This window comes from Bufo gargarizans, chromosome 8 (assembly GCF_014858855.1).
Source record: "Bufo gargarizans isolate SCDJY-AF-19 chromosome 8, ASM1485885v1, whole genome shotgun sequence".
NCBI classification, from domain to species: domain Eukaryota; kingdom Metazoa; phylum Chordata; class Amphibia; order Anura; family Bufonidae; genus Bufo; species Bufo gargarizans.
Window position 1 is genome coordinate 31,108,924 of NC_058087.1, and position 15,628 is coordinate 31,124,551.

A 15,628-nucleotide genomic window follows, 5' to 3' on the forward strand; every position below is an offset into this window, starting at 1 on the left:
GGCTCCTTCCACCTGCAGTCAGTGCCGTGGTCAGTACATTCCCCTTACCTCGTACACCACCATCTTCCCTTTGAACATGGCCATGAGGTGTGAGGGCTCCTTCCCCATCGTTACTCGCACTTGAACTGGTTGTCCGTCGTATTGCTGATCCAGGTTCACTGCCTGATATGCAGAAGCTGCAATCTCATCCTGAGTGGCATTGCGGCCCTGTGTGCACAGAACGTGGTGTCATTTAAAAGCTTAGACAGATATGAGGTGCATGTACATAGATAGACATGTGATTCTGTATGTGATTTGTCTGTTTTTACATGGTTTTAATCACATTTAGTAAATACATGCAGGTGAAACTCGTAAAAAATTAGAATATCGTGAAAAAGTTTATTTATTTCAGTAATGCAACTTAAAATTCAATTTTCAATATTCAATATTCTCGGCTCAAAGTGTCACCCTCTAGTCGGCTGATTAATCCATACCCCCTGAGCAAAGGGGACCTGAGATTGTGACTTTGGGGTTTCATCAGCTGTAAGCCGTAATCATCCAAATTATACCAAATAAAGGAATGAAATCTCTCGCTTTGCCTGTAATGAGTCTCATGTCTTAGTTTTACCTTTTAAGTTGCATTACTGAAATAAATGAACTTTGCACAATATTCTAATTTTTTTGAGTTTCACCTGTATATTCACTTAGCCTGAATAAGCTTATTTATTCTTAAATCTTTTGAATTCACATTATAAAATAGATAGATAGATAGATAGACAATGTGATAGACAGGAAATAGATCTGTCTCCCTTTCTCACCTGCCATATGTAGATGATATAATGGTACTTATTGTTCACCAGGTACTTGTACAGAATCAGGTAACAGTCTCCACCATAGAAGTGTCCGACCCATTGCTTCTCCACAGGCACCAGCTCCAGGTCCTCGATCCTGTAGACCTGTAGGCGCAGACACGGCAGATATAATCCTGCCGTACACCTGAGGGTGCCCAGGGCAATGCAGCGATCGGTGATCGGTAGGACCCACCCCAGGGACTGGCAGACTATACTGTCTCCATGGTGCTTCACCACAATATCAAAACATCCCAACCCTGATTTTTGACAGACATTAATCTGCCGTCAGTCATTGTTCAATCATCGATGAAATGGCCAAAATCCTCTGTTTCAGCAGACTGTGATCTCGTGTGTACGGCCAGCTGTAGTCTACGAAGAAAGAACCGCCAACCGAACACCCAAGGGGAAGGCAAACCTGGTCAGGGAGGGTTCTGTGCACCGTATATTATTACCTCTGCTTCTCCAGATCCATCATCCACCATCTTCTGCTGGGCGGCCACCTCAGGTTTGGCGTGCATCGAGGCCGCATCAAACTTCACTTGCTCCACTTTGGCTGCATTGTAAGATTAGACATGGATGAAACCCAGCCCTGTCCTCACCATCGTCATCATCATGGATAGGTCACTGCCCCCCTCAAGATCAGCGCCACCCTCCACTGAAATACTCTGTGCTGCTGCAGACCCTGATCTTCTCACCTCACAATTATAACACATGATCTGCACGTCCTTCCTAAAATACTCTGTACTGCTGTGCCAATAAATCCACGCCACGTTTGTAATGCACTTACCCACTTTACCAACGGAGCTTGTTTTTCCGAGCCCAACAGTCTGATCCTTTGTGGTCCATTTTTGGAAAAGCTGCTTGAATACGGCTGACTCGGCCCCGTCGTTCTGCACCTCGACGTTCGTGGACGGGGGGTAGTTCTTGGCTTTGATAAAATTCTGTTAAGGTGAAAATAGGTGGAAGATAAAGAGCAAATCTAAGAAGAGCAGAGACAGGGGCCCCAGATCATATGTACAAGGCGCAGACGACACGTAACACGGGGTGATGTCCACCCCGCGTCAGGACCACACTCACCAGCGCTCTCTGCATGGCCGCCTGCTTCTCCTCCTTTGATGCATTTTTTCCTTTCCATACAAAGATCTTTATTCCACCCTGATCCAAGATGTAGCAGTCCTGCCAGGAGCAAGAAATATGGATGTTATCTATCTATCTATCTATCGTATGTATTGTATCTATCTATCTATCTATCTATCTGTCGTATCTATCGTATCTATCTTATATCTGTAACACCCCAGGGTGGTGTTACCACTACTGCACCCTGCTACTATCTCTAATGGGCTAATATAATGTCATCTTTTGTATGTCTTTCCAGGTCCTCCACAATGTGAATTCATAATCTTGTTATGTAACTGCTTATTACATGTAATGTGCCTGGTTCACCAGCAGGTGGCAGTGCTATCCTTAGAGAGAATGGAACTTACCATTCCATTCTCCCCCCTTTGGGCAGAAGTGGGCAAGCCCTGCTTGCTACCAGAAAGAAGGTGGGGTAGTTCTAGTTTGTTCTGGTTGAGACTCCATGTTGGAGCTGCCAGGATTCTAACCTACTTTTTGGCTGAACATAAGTCCGAAACAGCTGAAACAAAGACGTCAAGTCAGCTTGTCAGTACAGCAGCGTGAGAGAAGGATATAGCAGAGTTGAGTTTGCCTGCCAGTTTAGTGCTAAAGCCTGCTGGAACCAAGACAAAGCCTGAAACAGTTCAGAAAAACATTTATTCATGTAAAGCTGCAATTGAACTTCATCTCAAGGTCTGGACTCAAGTTATTTCTTCAAATCCCTCAATTATTCCCCCTATTTATTGCTTCGGAGCCAAAGCCTGGGGTCCAGCTGTATCCAGGTAGGAGCACCGTGACACATAAAGAGACATTTTAGTCTACTTTCACACTGGCGTTTTGGCTTTCCGTTTGTGAGATCCGTTCAGGGCTCTTACAAGCGGTCCGATCAGTTTTGCCCTAATGCATTCTGAATAGAAAAGGATCTGCTCAGAATGCATCAGTTTGGCTCTGTTCAGTGACCATTCCGGTCTGGAGGCTGCCTGCAGCGTTTTGGTGTCCATCTGACGAAACTGAGCCAAACTGATCCGTTCTGACACACAATGTAAGTCAATGCGGACGGATCCGTTTTCTATTACATAATCTGGCACAATAGAAAACGGATCCGTCCTCCATTGACTTTCAATGGTGTTCAAGACGGATCCGTCTTTTCTATGCTAAAGATAATACAAACGGATCAGTTCTGAACGGATGCAGACGGTTGTGCCCCAAACATGAGTGTGAAAGTAGCCTTAGGCCGCAACATATCACTCGGCATTCCTACACCTGGACTGGCGATATAGGAGGGCCCTGGGGCACGACCGCCCGATGCATATCTATCTATCTTATGTCTATTTATCTATAGTATCTATCTCATATCTAATATCTATCTGTCTATCTATCTATATCAGGCATGCTCAACCTGTGGCCCTCCAGCTGTTGCAAAACTACAACTCCCATCATTCCCGGACAGCCTACAGAAGGGCATGGTGGGAGTTGTAGTTTTACAACAGCTGGAGGGCTGCAGGTTGAGCATCCCTGATCTATAGTATCTATCTACTGTATCTATCTATCTGTCTGTCTATCTCAATGGGTAGAGGACTCACATCATGGCTCAGCAGGTCTTGGGTTAATGGTTTGGTGGCCACTTCTTGCACCATCAGGTTTCCGTTGTTGTCTGTTACTCTGATTAAGAAAGTGGAGATAAAAAGAATCAATCTGAAATGTTTCCTTCCTCACTGCAGAGGATTTTGAGTACAAACTGTTTTTACTTTCTCCCCTCAAATAACAATGACCTGGAGACCACTGCTGCAAAATAACTACTAAGAGGAGTTCTGCCATAAAGGGAACATGCCATCTGAAAATGACCTGCTGTTCAGCCAGACATATTGCCTGGTAGGGTTGATCATGCTGATTAAAACGATACCTTTGTTACATCTATCAGTAGAACTGTTGCCGAGATGTCTGTATTTATAGTAATATGCAAGTGAACTGGTTTGAGCACCAGGGGGCTGGTTGGTGCCCTTGGAGCACTGTTGTTGTTTTTTTTTTTTACACCCCTCTGCTCTCAACATTCCTTCCTCCCTTTGTTTAATTGTCTATCCCTGTCAATCAAGGGGGAGGGGAAGTGAGGGGTGTTACAAAAGTAGTGCTCCGAGGGCTCAAGCCGACCCCCTACTAAAATCGCAGGTATCTTACCAACAGTTCTACCCACAGATATAATCAGCATGCCTGGTTTAATAGGGTTGATCATGCTGACAGATGCTCTTTGAATCACATTTTTATGTTAAACATATAAATATTTTTAGAATTCTTGGTGATTTTTGTTTTCATCTTCCATGTCACCAAAATGAAAACTTTGAACACAATAAGCCGCATACCTATAGCTTCTTATATCAATGGGAGTGAGATTTAGAGGCTTCCTCCTTCCCTACGACGGCGGTTGAGAAACGCCTCGGTCAACACATTTGTCCAGTGGCAAGAACAGTAGTCGCAGAGATGCTCAACCCTCCAGCTGTTGTAAAACTACAACTCCCACAATGCCCTGCTGTAGGCTGATAGCTGTAGGCTGTTCGGGCATGCTGGGAGTTGTAGTTTTGTAACAGCTGGAGGGCCGCAGGTGGAGCATGCCTGCGTAGTGGAAATCAGAGCTGACTCTCCCCCTTGTCCCAGTGGCAGCTGAAATGTGATCAGGTCTACAGATTAGAACGAATTGGGTTGCAGGTCCCCCTCACCTATTCCACAGGAGACGATGTAGACACCTTGCTTTAACCGATTAGTTAATAGGTCGGAGCCTTACAGATCGATAGTCCCTTGTGTGAGATGGGGAACCCACTAAATCTCCATTATAAGCCCCCCTACCCCTCTGACATCCCCCTAAGTTGGTGTCGTTGATTCTGTCAATGTATTACATGATTATGTCTCTGCATGATGCCTTGTCTTTTATGTAGACTCTCCATTGTCTTAATGATAATTGCAACTATAATACGTTTATGCTTGGAAGCTGACATCTCCTGTATGTGAGACATTCCACGTCCAGTGGCATGACAGAACATCAATGTGAGATTATGTAAAGTTTGTCATTTTGATGTCTTTAAATAAAATAAAAATGTAAAACTAAAAAACAAAAACTTTGCAGTTTTCTCACTGAGCCCCAGGCCTAATAATATTTTAAGACTTCCAGTTCTGTACAGATCACTTTTCAGTAGTCATCTCATTATCATCATCACCACAGGCAGGATTATAAAGACAGATATGACCTTTATTATAGATAACACAGGATCGTGCATTCACAATAGGTGATAGCACAGCTTATCTACTCCCCCTCCCTGCCTAGAAAAATCTCCCATCAAAGTCAATGAGATCCCCTCCTGTCCATTGTGTCTGTGGCCCATGAGGCTACTTGACTTATTTTAGGCGTGAAAACTGCAGAAATTTAAGATAAAAAAAAAAAATCTAGATAAGAAAATGAAAAAAAAAAATCTGAATTCTAAAAAAAATATTTAACATAAAAACTTGATTTAAACAACATTTTGTGATGTCACATTCGCTTTGAGGCAGGTATATTTTCGGAGTTGTTACAATGTAGACACCGCACTGTAACAGGTAGTACGGGCGATTGTCTGGGGGGTTGTCACTTACTGATACAACTTTATTGCTCCTGCTGCTGCACTGTCCACTACATCATCAGATACTGGCGGTTTTATTCCTGTTCTCTGGCCCAGTATGTGCATAAGAATCTCCATCAGTTTCGGGGACGCTTCCTCGTTATCACCTTCAACCACGTAGACATGGGTGCGCCCGCCACGTTCACGATCGCGGATGTCTTTTGCCAAGTTCATACCCTAAAACAATTCAACACTGAAATACGTATCTACGGCGGGCGTCCGATATGAGAAACCCAACGGTGCTATGGTATTTAGCAGATTGGGACATTTAAAGGGATTTTCCACTTTTAGTTACGGGACCTGAAAATTCGAACAGACCGCATACTCCGTGGTGAGACAGAACCATTGAAATCAATGGGTCAATGTTTCAGTGCCCCAGCTCGTAGACCTCCCGTGATGCTGCTGCTTGACATTTCAGTGCTGTGACGCCTGAAAATGTTTGCATAGCCGCTCATATGGTTAACAGGCGGAATCACAACTAGGGAACGGTCTGCACTGCGCGCCCACTACTGCAACCTGTCGGCCACCATATTATTCCTCAGCAGTAAGACACTAGAGGGCGCCCTTTCTTCCTCCGCCTCCTCCCGTTCTCGGGTCCCTTACCCTCAGTCTCTCCATCCTGTTGCTGTCCGGCCCGTTCCACTGGATAATCAGCTTCCCCAGATCTACCAGGAAGACATCACCGCTATTAAAGCTGCTCCATTGGAGAGGGACCTAGAAGAGGGACGACACAAAGCTCAGGGCTTTATCTCTTGCAGCACATTTTTCCTACACCATATAAACTGGAAGTGAACCCTTTGAACTGGGGGAGAAAGAATGAATTAAAGGGGTTCTCTAGCTAGCAAAATGAGAAAAAAAAATCTGATGAGTAATGCAGGCTGAGATGAGGAATGGCACGGGCTGCCGAGCTATATTTCCTATTGTACTGGTTGGTCTTCTGACTACACTCGCCAATCAGAGGGCATGTATATTTTTGCAATCATTGTTTTATACCTCCAGGGCATCTACAATATCGAATGAAGTGACTTTGCAAATCGGAAGTGATTAAAAATCTCCAACCGTTTTGCGTCTAAAGCTCCTTCGCAGCCCTGAGCGTTCCCACGGTAACAGACTACAAACAAAACCCTGTGTAGTCAGATCCTGACGTCACGTGACCCTCTTCTTGATGTCTACAGACAGAGGAGGAGGCAGACGGGATGGAGTGACACATGACTGCAGGATCAGACCGCACAGGGTTTGTTTGTAGTCTGTAACCATGGAGACACAAAGACTGCACGGTAGCCGTATACACAAAATGGCAGTTGTCATTTTTATTTTTTTTGCAAAGTTGCTTCAAATAACATTTTTGGTGTTGCTGAGCAATAAAAAATGGTTGCAAAAGTATTCACACCCCCCTAAACCATGATAAGTTTAGTGGTATTATATTGCACGTCTTATCTCCACACATCAGAATTTTCATGGCGATTGTATCACTCGCCTCTCCAGCCAAAACGTTCTTCTTCCCCTTGACATGTAGCAGACGTTTTATGTTGTACGTGTTCGTCTCCACCTGCTTCATTCCAGAGGCCGCTCCGCCATTCTTATATCTGATATAAAGAGGAGTATTACGTAAGTAGTTTTACCACCGCTAGGTCTTTAAATTTAAAGGTACAGTTCAACTTTTTTTTTTTGCTTCTGCTGCTGTTAAAGGGCATCTGTCAGCAGTTTTGTACCTATGACACCGGCTAACCTGTTACATGTGCGCTTGGTAGCTGAAGGCATCTGTGTTGGTCCCATGTTCATATGTGTCTGCATTGCTGATAAAAATGAAGTTACAAAATATGCAAATGAGCCTCCAGGAGCAATGGAGGCGTTGCCGTTACACCTAGAGGCTCTGCTCTCTCTGCAACTGCCGCACCCTCTGCACTTTGATTGACAGGGCCAGGCAGACGTGATGAATGCCTGGTCCTGTCAATGAAAGTGCAAGTGGTGTGGTAGTTGCAGAGAGAGCAGAGCCTCTAGGTGTAATGGTAACGCCCCCGTTGCTCCTAGAGGCTCATTTGCATATACTAAAACATCATTTTTCTCAGCAATGCGGGCACATATGAACATGGGACCAACACAGATGCCTTCAGCTGCCGAGCGCACATGTAACAGGTCAGCCGGTGTCATAGGTACAAAACTGCAGCCCAGACTCCAGACCACGGAGCGTGGAACTTTGCTTTACACATGTGGATCCTCCCCCGGTGGTCGGCACTCAATTGAATGTAGGTAAGGCGGAGGCCATGTTGGTCATACTCACACTATGCCTTGTTTGAAATATCCCTTAAATGCATCGCTCTCATATCCCTGGACCTCCCGGTGCTGGATAGCGACTCCCCCCAGGTGGTTATCCATCTGTGTGGTGTAAATGGCCGCCGCTCCCTGCTCATCCACAGAGGAATTATTCCCGATCCAGAAGTGGACGTCATATGAGAAGTTATTGCTCGTCTTATGAGTCTGTCATGGAAGAATACAGATGGAATTTACTGGGGGTCATTTATAACACTGGTACAGTTATTTGGACAAGAGGCGGACTAGACATTAAGTCTGGATCAGAACAGAACTGTGGATTTTATATTGAAAACTTCTGCAATTTTCTAATAGATTTTATATTTCACATCCTAACTATTTTGAAGACATCTGCTTCCTGTCAGTGAATGTGGATATGGAGAAGTTGATACAATTGTATCCAGCTGCTTAACCAATGATCTGTAAGCTGAACACAGCAGCAGCAGCTGTAGGCATCTCTCTGGTAGTTTGCTACAATGTATCAGTCAGGAGTCCAGGATGTTTTGCTCACAGAGGATTTTCTACACTGGATAGAATTGCATCCATTTCTCAGCTGAGAGGAGTATTCCTTATTGTGCAGGTTAATGTAAATGCGTCTTCACTTCACTGACAGCAAACAAAGATCATGAAAATGATAGTTTTCATGGATACAATGATTGAGATTTATTGACATGAAATCAAACTCCCCCTTTAAAGCTAGGGCATCTCTGGGGGGACGCTGGCCTGGTACATAAGCATCATGCTGAGGGTAAAGAACTCCTTTAATGAAGGCTGTACTCACCATGAGGAGGACATAACAATCACCCTCAAAGAAGTTTCCATGGGACTTTTCTGGAACAGGAACCATCTCCATGTTCTAAGAGGAGAGTTCAGAAACGAAAGGTCAAAGAAGATGAAAAATCTATAGGCAACACTTGGAGTGAACCTAAGACCTTCACTATAGTAAATAGAGTAATGGTGAACACAATCAGGGATATGGGGAAGTGCAGGTAGAGGAGTATGGTCCATGTGTCTCCATATCTAGACAGGGAACACACAAAATCCTCCTTCCTCAAATGTGATACTATAAAACCATTAGAGATTGGGAACAGAGCAGCACTGGAAAGCAGGGACTGGGGAACTAAATATCTGGATACCAGGGACTGAAGCACAAAATTAATGAACACCATGGACAGGAGCATCAAACCAAGGACGCCATGTACAAAAGAATCAAACCACTGGACACCATGGACAGGAACATTAAACCACAGAACACCATGGACAGGAGCATCAAACCACTGGACGCCATGCACAAAAGCATCAAACCACTGGACTCCATGGACAGGAACATCAAACCATGGGCAAAAGCATCAAACCACAGGACACCATGGACAGAAGCATCAAACCACAGGACACCATGTACAAGAGCATAAAACCACTGGACACCATGGACAGGAACATCAAACCACTGGACACCATGGACAGAAGCATCAAACCACTGGATGCCATGTACAAAAGCATCAAACCACTGGACACCATGGACAGGAACATCAAACCATGGGCAGAAGCATCAAACCACAGGACACCATGGACAGAAGCATCAAACCACTGGACACCATGTACAAGAGCAGCAAACCACTGGACACCATGTACAAGAGCAGCAAACCACTGGACGCCATGTACAAGAGCATCAAACCACAGGACGCCATGGACAGGAACATCAAACCACTGGACACCATGGACAGGAACATCAAACCACTGGACGCCATGTACAAGAGCATCAAACCACAGGACGCCATGGACAGGAACATCAAACCACTGGACACCATGTACAAGAGCAGCAAACCACAGGACACCATGGACAGGAACATCAAACCACTGGACACCATGGACAGGAACATCAAACCACTGGACACCATAGACAGGAACATCAAACCACAGGACACCATGTACAGAAGCATTAAATCACTGGACACCATGTACAAGAGCAGCAAACCACTAAACACCAGAGACCGGAACACCAAACACTGGACACCATGCACAGGAGCATCAAACCACTGGAACCCAGGGACAAGAGCACCACACCACTGGACACCAATGTAAAGTAGCACCAAACCTCTAAACACAATGGACAGGAGGACCAAACCTCTAAACAAAATGGACTGGGCACTAAACAAAGAGAATGTAATGCCTCCCTGCCAGAGTTCTTGATAACAATATGACAATACAAATAATAGTTGTTACCTCTATTCTCCAGATCTGCAGTCCTGGGGTGGTTTTATTCAGGGTCTTGGTTACTTTTTCGGTCAGTTCTGCCATTTTGGAAGATTATGGGATCACAAGTTACCTGGGAACCTGAAAAAAGGATACAGGGCATGAGACCTGGCATCAGTAACGTGTACAGATATAAGTACATAGACCATGCTGGTGTATACAGTGTGTGGTACATAGCAAAACACTGAACAGACCCTCCTTTCTAAAGGTATGGGGGTTTATACAGTTCTGTTAAAATAGTGCCTACAAGGGTTTGGCTGAGGCAGGTACTTCTCAATTTCTCATCACCTTCTGTTCCTCATTAGTGTTGGGCGCGAATATTCGAATTGCAAATATGAATCAAGAATATCGGCACTTCGAGAATTCGGGAATATTTAGAATATAGTGATATATATTCGTAATTTCGAATATTCTAGATTTTTTTTTCTATCTGCATATAAAGCTGTCGTAATGTTCTGCCGTGACAACCATTTTCTCCAGTCTCAGGAAACTTCTAGCAGCTTGAGAAATGTAGCTATAGTGACCCACACCTGTATTTCACGCGCATTATGCGAATATTACATTGCCGATTTTTCGCGATCAAAAAAATAATCTCGAAATCACGAATATATGAAGAATATTCTACCAAATATTTGCGAAATATCGTGAATTCGAAGATTGTCCCTGCCGCTCATCACTATTCTTCATTAGTGTTGAGCACCAATATTCTTTTTTTTGTTAAATCTTTATTTCCAGAATATTTAACAAATATTTCCATCAAACAAAATGACAGTTGCAGGTATGAGAGCACCAATATTCTAATCACAAATTTTTATTGTGAATATAGGCACTTCGAGAATTCACGAAGATCTAGAATATAATGCTATATCTTCATAATAGCAAATATTCTAGATTTTTTTAAATCACTAAATAAACCTATAATCTTTTCTCATTACTATATATAGCTTCTCTTAAGCCTTATTATGCTGTCTATCATCCAAACCTTCTTATTCTTAATAGAATAAAAAATGTGTGGCATATATGACTATAACCCCCCTCATCCATAGGAATGCACCCATGTCCTGCAGTATATGGGTGCATTCCTATGGATGAGGGGGATTATAGTCATACTTAATATAAACACTGTCCAGGGACGGTTCTGTATTGGCATGTGTCTATAGAAAATATGTTCATGGAGCCAAAATAAGCCCTAACCCTTTTTTCAGAGAAAAATAATAATATAAGACTCTGTCTTATTTTCAGAGAAACATCTGTAACACACAATAAACAACCTATAACAGACATTCACACAAAGGCTGTATGCCAAAAGCCAGGTATGTGCAAGCCAACAACCTATCCATGAGACAGGTACAGACAGCATACCTTAACATGGCAGCCTTGTGCACTATGAGACATTTAAAACCAGCTCTCCTCTGACTTAGAGCCAGTGGGCCTCAAAGTTGCTTGATTTGAGTTGGATGGCTTGGGGGACCTGCGCACCTAGATCATTATCATTAGGGTGACAAAAATTGTAAATTATTATTTTTTGGATGCCAGCTAACTCTTCTCTCACCGCTTAGGAGGGCTGCATACAAATTGTCCAAATATTATATTCAATAACCTTCCTATGCTGTTTTGTCATGTAAACTCATTTGCATAAACTTGGGCATATGAGAAAGACATTTTCGGAATCCACAGGTAGGATGACAAGATCCACTTCCTTCAAAAGAAAGGAGGCCCCTGGACCTACATCCAATGAGAAGAAGGGAGGTACACAACAGGATGCCTTGGAGGTAGTTCATCTCTCTCAGCATGTACTGTGTTGGCAAAAGGATTAACTTTTTCTCCTTGTGCCTCTTTTGATCACTTTACAGCGGTGAAGGATTTACACATCTTCGCTCGCTCGTTACTTTTTAAAAGGTGGCCTTATAAAGAGTTGGACACCGGTATTATTTTTTCCACTAAAGAGGAACAAGGAGCTGTGCTTGTATTGGAGGAACAATTGGATGAAAATGAACAAGACGATGAGATTCCATCATCAATTAGATGCCAGTCTAATACATTTCCACCTCTCTCGCTATGTCCATCAATTGATCTTTATGTCAAGTTAGTATCGAGGGAATAGACAGAAATCTCTACATCCATAACCAGGCACAACGTGTGAGCTTGAAGAAACTGTCCAAACTTCCTGACGTAGTATTCAAACCTTCAGACAAAGGAGGAAATATTGTGATCTGGCCCCATTCATTATATGAACAGGAGGCATATAGGCAATTAAAAAATAAAGAATGTTATAAAAAAAACTTACATTCAATCCTCTGCATTCATTTAAAGGAAGCATGAAACTGATTTTGGACAAAGCCTTGGACGAGGATGTGATATCTAAGTCCCTATGATGCCTTAATTGTGAAGGAAACTACCGTACCGACCCTATATCTTTTACCGAAGATTCATAAGAATGAAAGTACACCTCCATGTCGGCCCATTATTTCAGGCAGGGGGAGGCGGTATTTAGACTCACAATTTAAAGGGCTTCTGTCACCCCACAAAAGTCTTTTTTTTTTTTTTGGGCTAGTTACATTCCTTATAGCGCGATATAGGAGAATATAATGTTGTCACTTACTTTCATGCGGCCGTTTCTTGAGAAAACGAAGTTTTATAATATGCAAATCCAGTCTCTACCAGCAAGTAGGGCGTCTACTTGCTGGTAGCCGCAGCAGAAAACCGCCCCCTCGTCGTGTTGATTGACAGGGCCAGCCGTGATCTCCTCCTCCGGCCGGCCCTGTCAGTATTTCAAAAATCGCGCGCCTCTGTTCATTCGGCACAGGCGCTCTGAGATGAGGAGGCTCGTCTCCTCAGAACTCCCTCAGTGCGCCTGCGCCGATGACGTCTTCTCTTTCGCCAATGAACATGTTCTCCTTCCTACTGGCACAAACACTCTCCCCACCCCCCATTGGTTGGTTTCACAGCAGCTGGATCTTGGTCTAGTTTGCCCTCTCACAGTATAGCGGACTTCCTAAGTACTCTATGTGGCTTCAGCCACGCACTGCGGCACTTCCTACAAACAGCTTCTTATGTAACCTTGCTGCAACAGAGCCATCTAGTGGTGACATCACAAATTACAGTGTAACATAATATGTTTAAAATATTAAAAGGTTTGTCCAGGTGCCTATTTTTTTTAATGCTCAGAATGGTATAAAATAATAAAAGAATAATATTCAGCGTACTGATCCCCTGCTGCACCTGTTTAATAATTCCCCCCTGGTCCCTATTGACACAGACATGTGACACTGCAGCCACTCACTGCCTGGACTACTTTACTGAGAGAGTAGTGGATGCATGGAATAGCCTTCCTGCAGAAGTGGTAGCTGCAAATACAGTGAAGGAGTTTAAGCATGCATGGGATAGGCATAAGGCCATCCTTCATATAAGATAGGGCCAGGGACTATTCATAGGATTTAGTATATTGGGCAGACTAGATGGGCCAAATGGTTCTTATCTGCCGACACATTCCATGTTTCTATGTTTCTATGCAATATTATAAATATTCTGCACCGTTGTTTCTATCGCCCAGACTTTTCAAGATCTCTGCATGTTGTCACTATATGAAAATATTTCTGTTCACATTCAGAGGCAGAAACCCCATATACACCTAATCCTAAACCACATTTAGTCTTCACTCTTCATTCAATCTTGTGACCTCTCATAAAGTCTTGTGGACCAGGTCCTCTTCTCCTAACGTTTCTACACATCTCAGGTGTTGTAGAGGATTAAAAAAAACATGGCTTCAAAACCAGCGTTGGCCTCTCCGCAGGATGTGTGTGGTATCGCAGCTCAGCCCCATTCACTTCAATGAGTCAGAGGACAATACAGCTTTTCCCTATAGACGTTATCCAGCCCCAGGCTGGGAGCTGCCATTTGTCACCACGGTACCGAGCTTTACATCCAGTAAACATACAAAGCCGCCATACGTTTACAGGACATTATGATGTCACATGCTGCCATATATAGCCTTGGTCTATGCATAGTATAGCAGTCGCCCGCACATAGTAAGAGGAGTAGCTGCGGACTGTGATATAAACACTAGACCGCGCACCTGACAGGAGAGCGCCATGCTCTCCGCAAACAGCTGATCGGCGAGGGTCCTAGGGATTGGACCCCCACCAATCAGATACTGATGAACTAACCAGAAAACAGGTCATTAGTACAAAAAAAATTGAAAAACCCCTTTAATAATGTATCTAAGCCTATCACGTGTGATACTGTCTGCGGAGCCTCTGTATCTAATCCTATCCTGTGTGATACTGCCTGCTGAGCTGTGTATCTAATCCTATCCTGTGTGATACTGTCCGCTGAGCTGTGTATCTAATCCTATCCTGTGTGATACTGCCTGCTGAGCTGTGTATCTAATCCTATCCTGTGTGATACTGTCTGCTGAGCTGTGTATCTAATCCTATCCTGTGTGATACTGTCTGCTGAGCTGTGTATCTAAGCCTATCATGTGTGATACTGTCTGCTGAGCTGTGTATCTAATCCTGTCCTGTGTGATACTGTCTGCGGAGCCTCTGTATCTAATCCTCTCCTGTGTGATACTGTCTGCTGAGCTGTGTATCTAATCCTACCCTGTGCGATACTGTCTGCTGAGCTGTGTATCTAATCCTGTCCTGTGTGATACTGTCTGCTGAGCTGTGTATCTAATCCTATCCTGTGTGATACTGTCTGCTGAGCCGTGTATCTAATCCTATCCTGTGTGATACTGTCTGTGGAGCCTCTGTATCTAATCCTCTCCTGTGCGATACTGTCTGTGGAGCCTCTGTATCTAATCCTCTCCTGTGCGATACGGTCTGCGGAGCCTCTGTATCTAATCCTATCCTGTGTGATACTGCCTGCTGAGCTGTGTATCTAATCCTATCCTGTGTGATACTGCCTGCTGAGCTGTGTATCTAATCCTATCCTGTGTGATACTGTCTGCTGAGCTGTGTATCTAAGCCTATCATGTGTGATACTGTCTGCTGAGCTGTGTATCTAATCCTGTCCTGTGTGATACTGTCTGCGGAGCCTCTGTATCTAATCCTCTCCTGTGTGATACTGTCTGCTGAGCTGTGTATCTAATCCTCTCCTGTGTGATACTGTCTGCTGAGCTGTGTATCTAATCCTACCCTGTGTGATACGGTCTGCTGAGCTGTGTATCTAATCCTCTCATGTGTGATACTGTCTGCTGAGCTGTGTATCTAATCCTATCCTGTGTGATACTGTCTGCTGAGCTGTGTATCTAATCCTATCCTGTGTGATACTGCCAGTATGTCTAAGCCTATCATGTGTAATACTGTTTGCTTAGCTGCTGTATCTAAGTCTATCCTGTGTGATAATATCCACTGAGCTGCTGTATCTAAGCCCATCATGTGTGATACTTTCTGCACCGCTAGGACACTTTGCTTCTCCACATGTAGTCATTCGTCTATTAATGTATAATAATTACTGAGATACTTTGACCCC

General features: G+C 43.8%; 1 protein-coding gene across 2 annotated transcripts in view; it reads right to left on the bottom strand.

The window, feature by feature from the left end:
• Positions 1–15,628, bottom strand: part of VIL1 (villin 1) — a 28,837-nt gene that overhangs the window by 7,396 nt on the left and 5,813 nt on the right. For both annotated transcript variants that reach the window (XM_044303381.1, XM_044303382.1), the window contains exons 2-13: positions 10,124–10,234; positions 8,682–8,756; positions 7,872–8,068; positions 7,068–7,176; positions 6,194–6,304; positions 5,565–5,767; positions 3,530–3,608; positions 1,908–2,006; positions 1,618–1,771; positions 1,283–1,383; positions 798–935; positions 49–207 (exon numbers count right to left, since the gene is read on the bottom strand). In XM_044303381.1, the coding sequence (XP_044159316.1) occupies positions 49–207; positions 798–935; positions 1,283–1,383; positions 1,618–1,771; positions 1,908–2,006; positions 3,530–3,608; positions 5,565–5,767; positions 6,194–6,304; positions 7,068–7,176; positions 7,872–8,068; positions 8,682–8,756; positions 10,124–10,198 (1,500 nt within the window). In that variant the 5' untranslated portion in view covers positions 10,199–10,234. The remainder of the gene's footprint in view (positions 1–48; positions 208–797; positions 936–1,282; positions 1,384–1,617; positions 1,772–1,907; positions 2,007–3,529; positions 3,609–5,564; positions 5,768–6,193; positions 6,305–7,067; positions 7,177–7,871; positions 8,069–8,681; positions 8,757–10,123; positions 10,235–15,628) is intronic.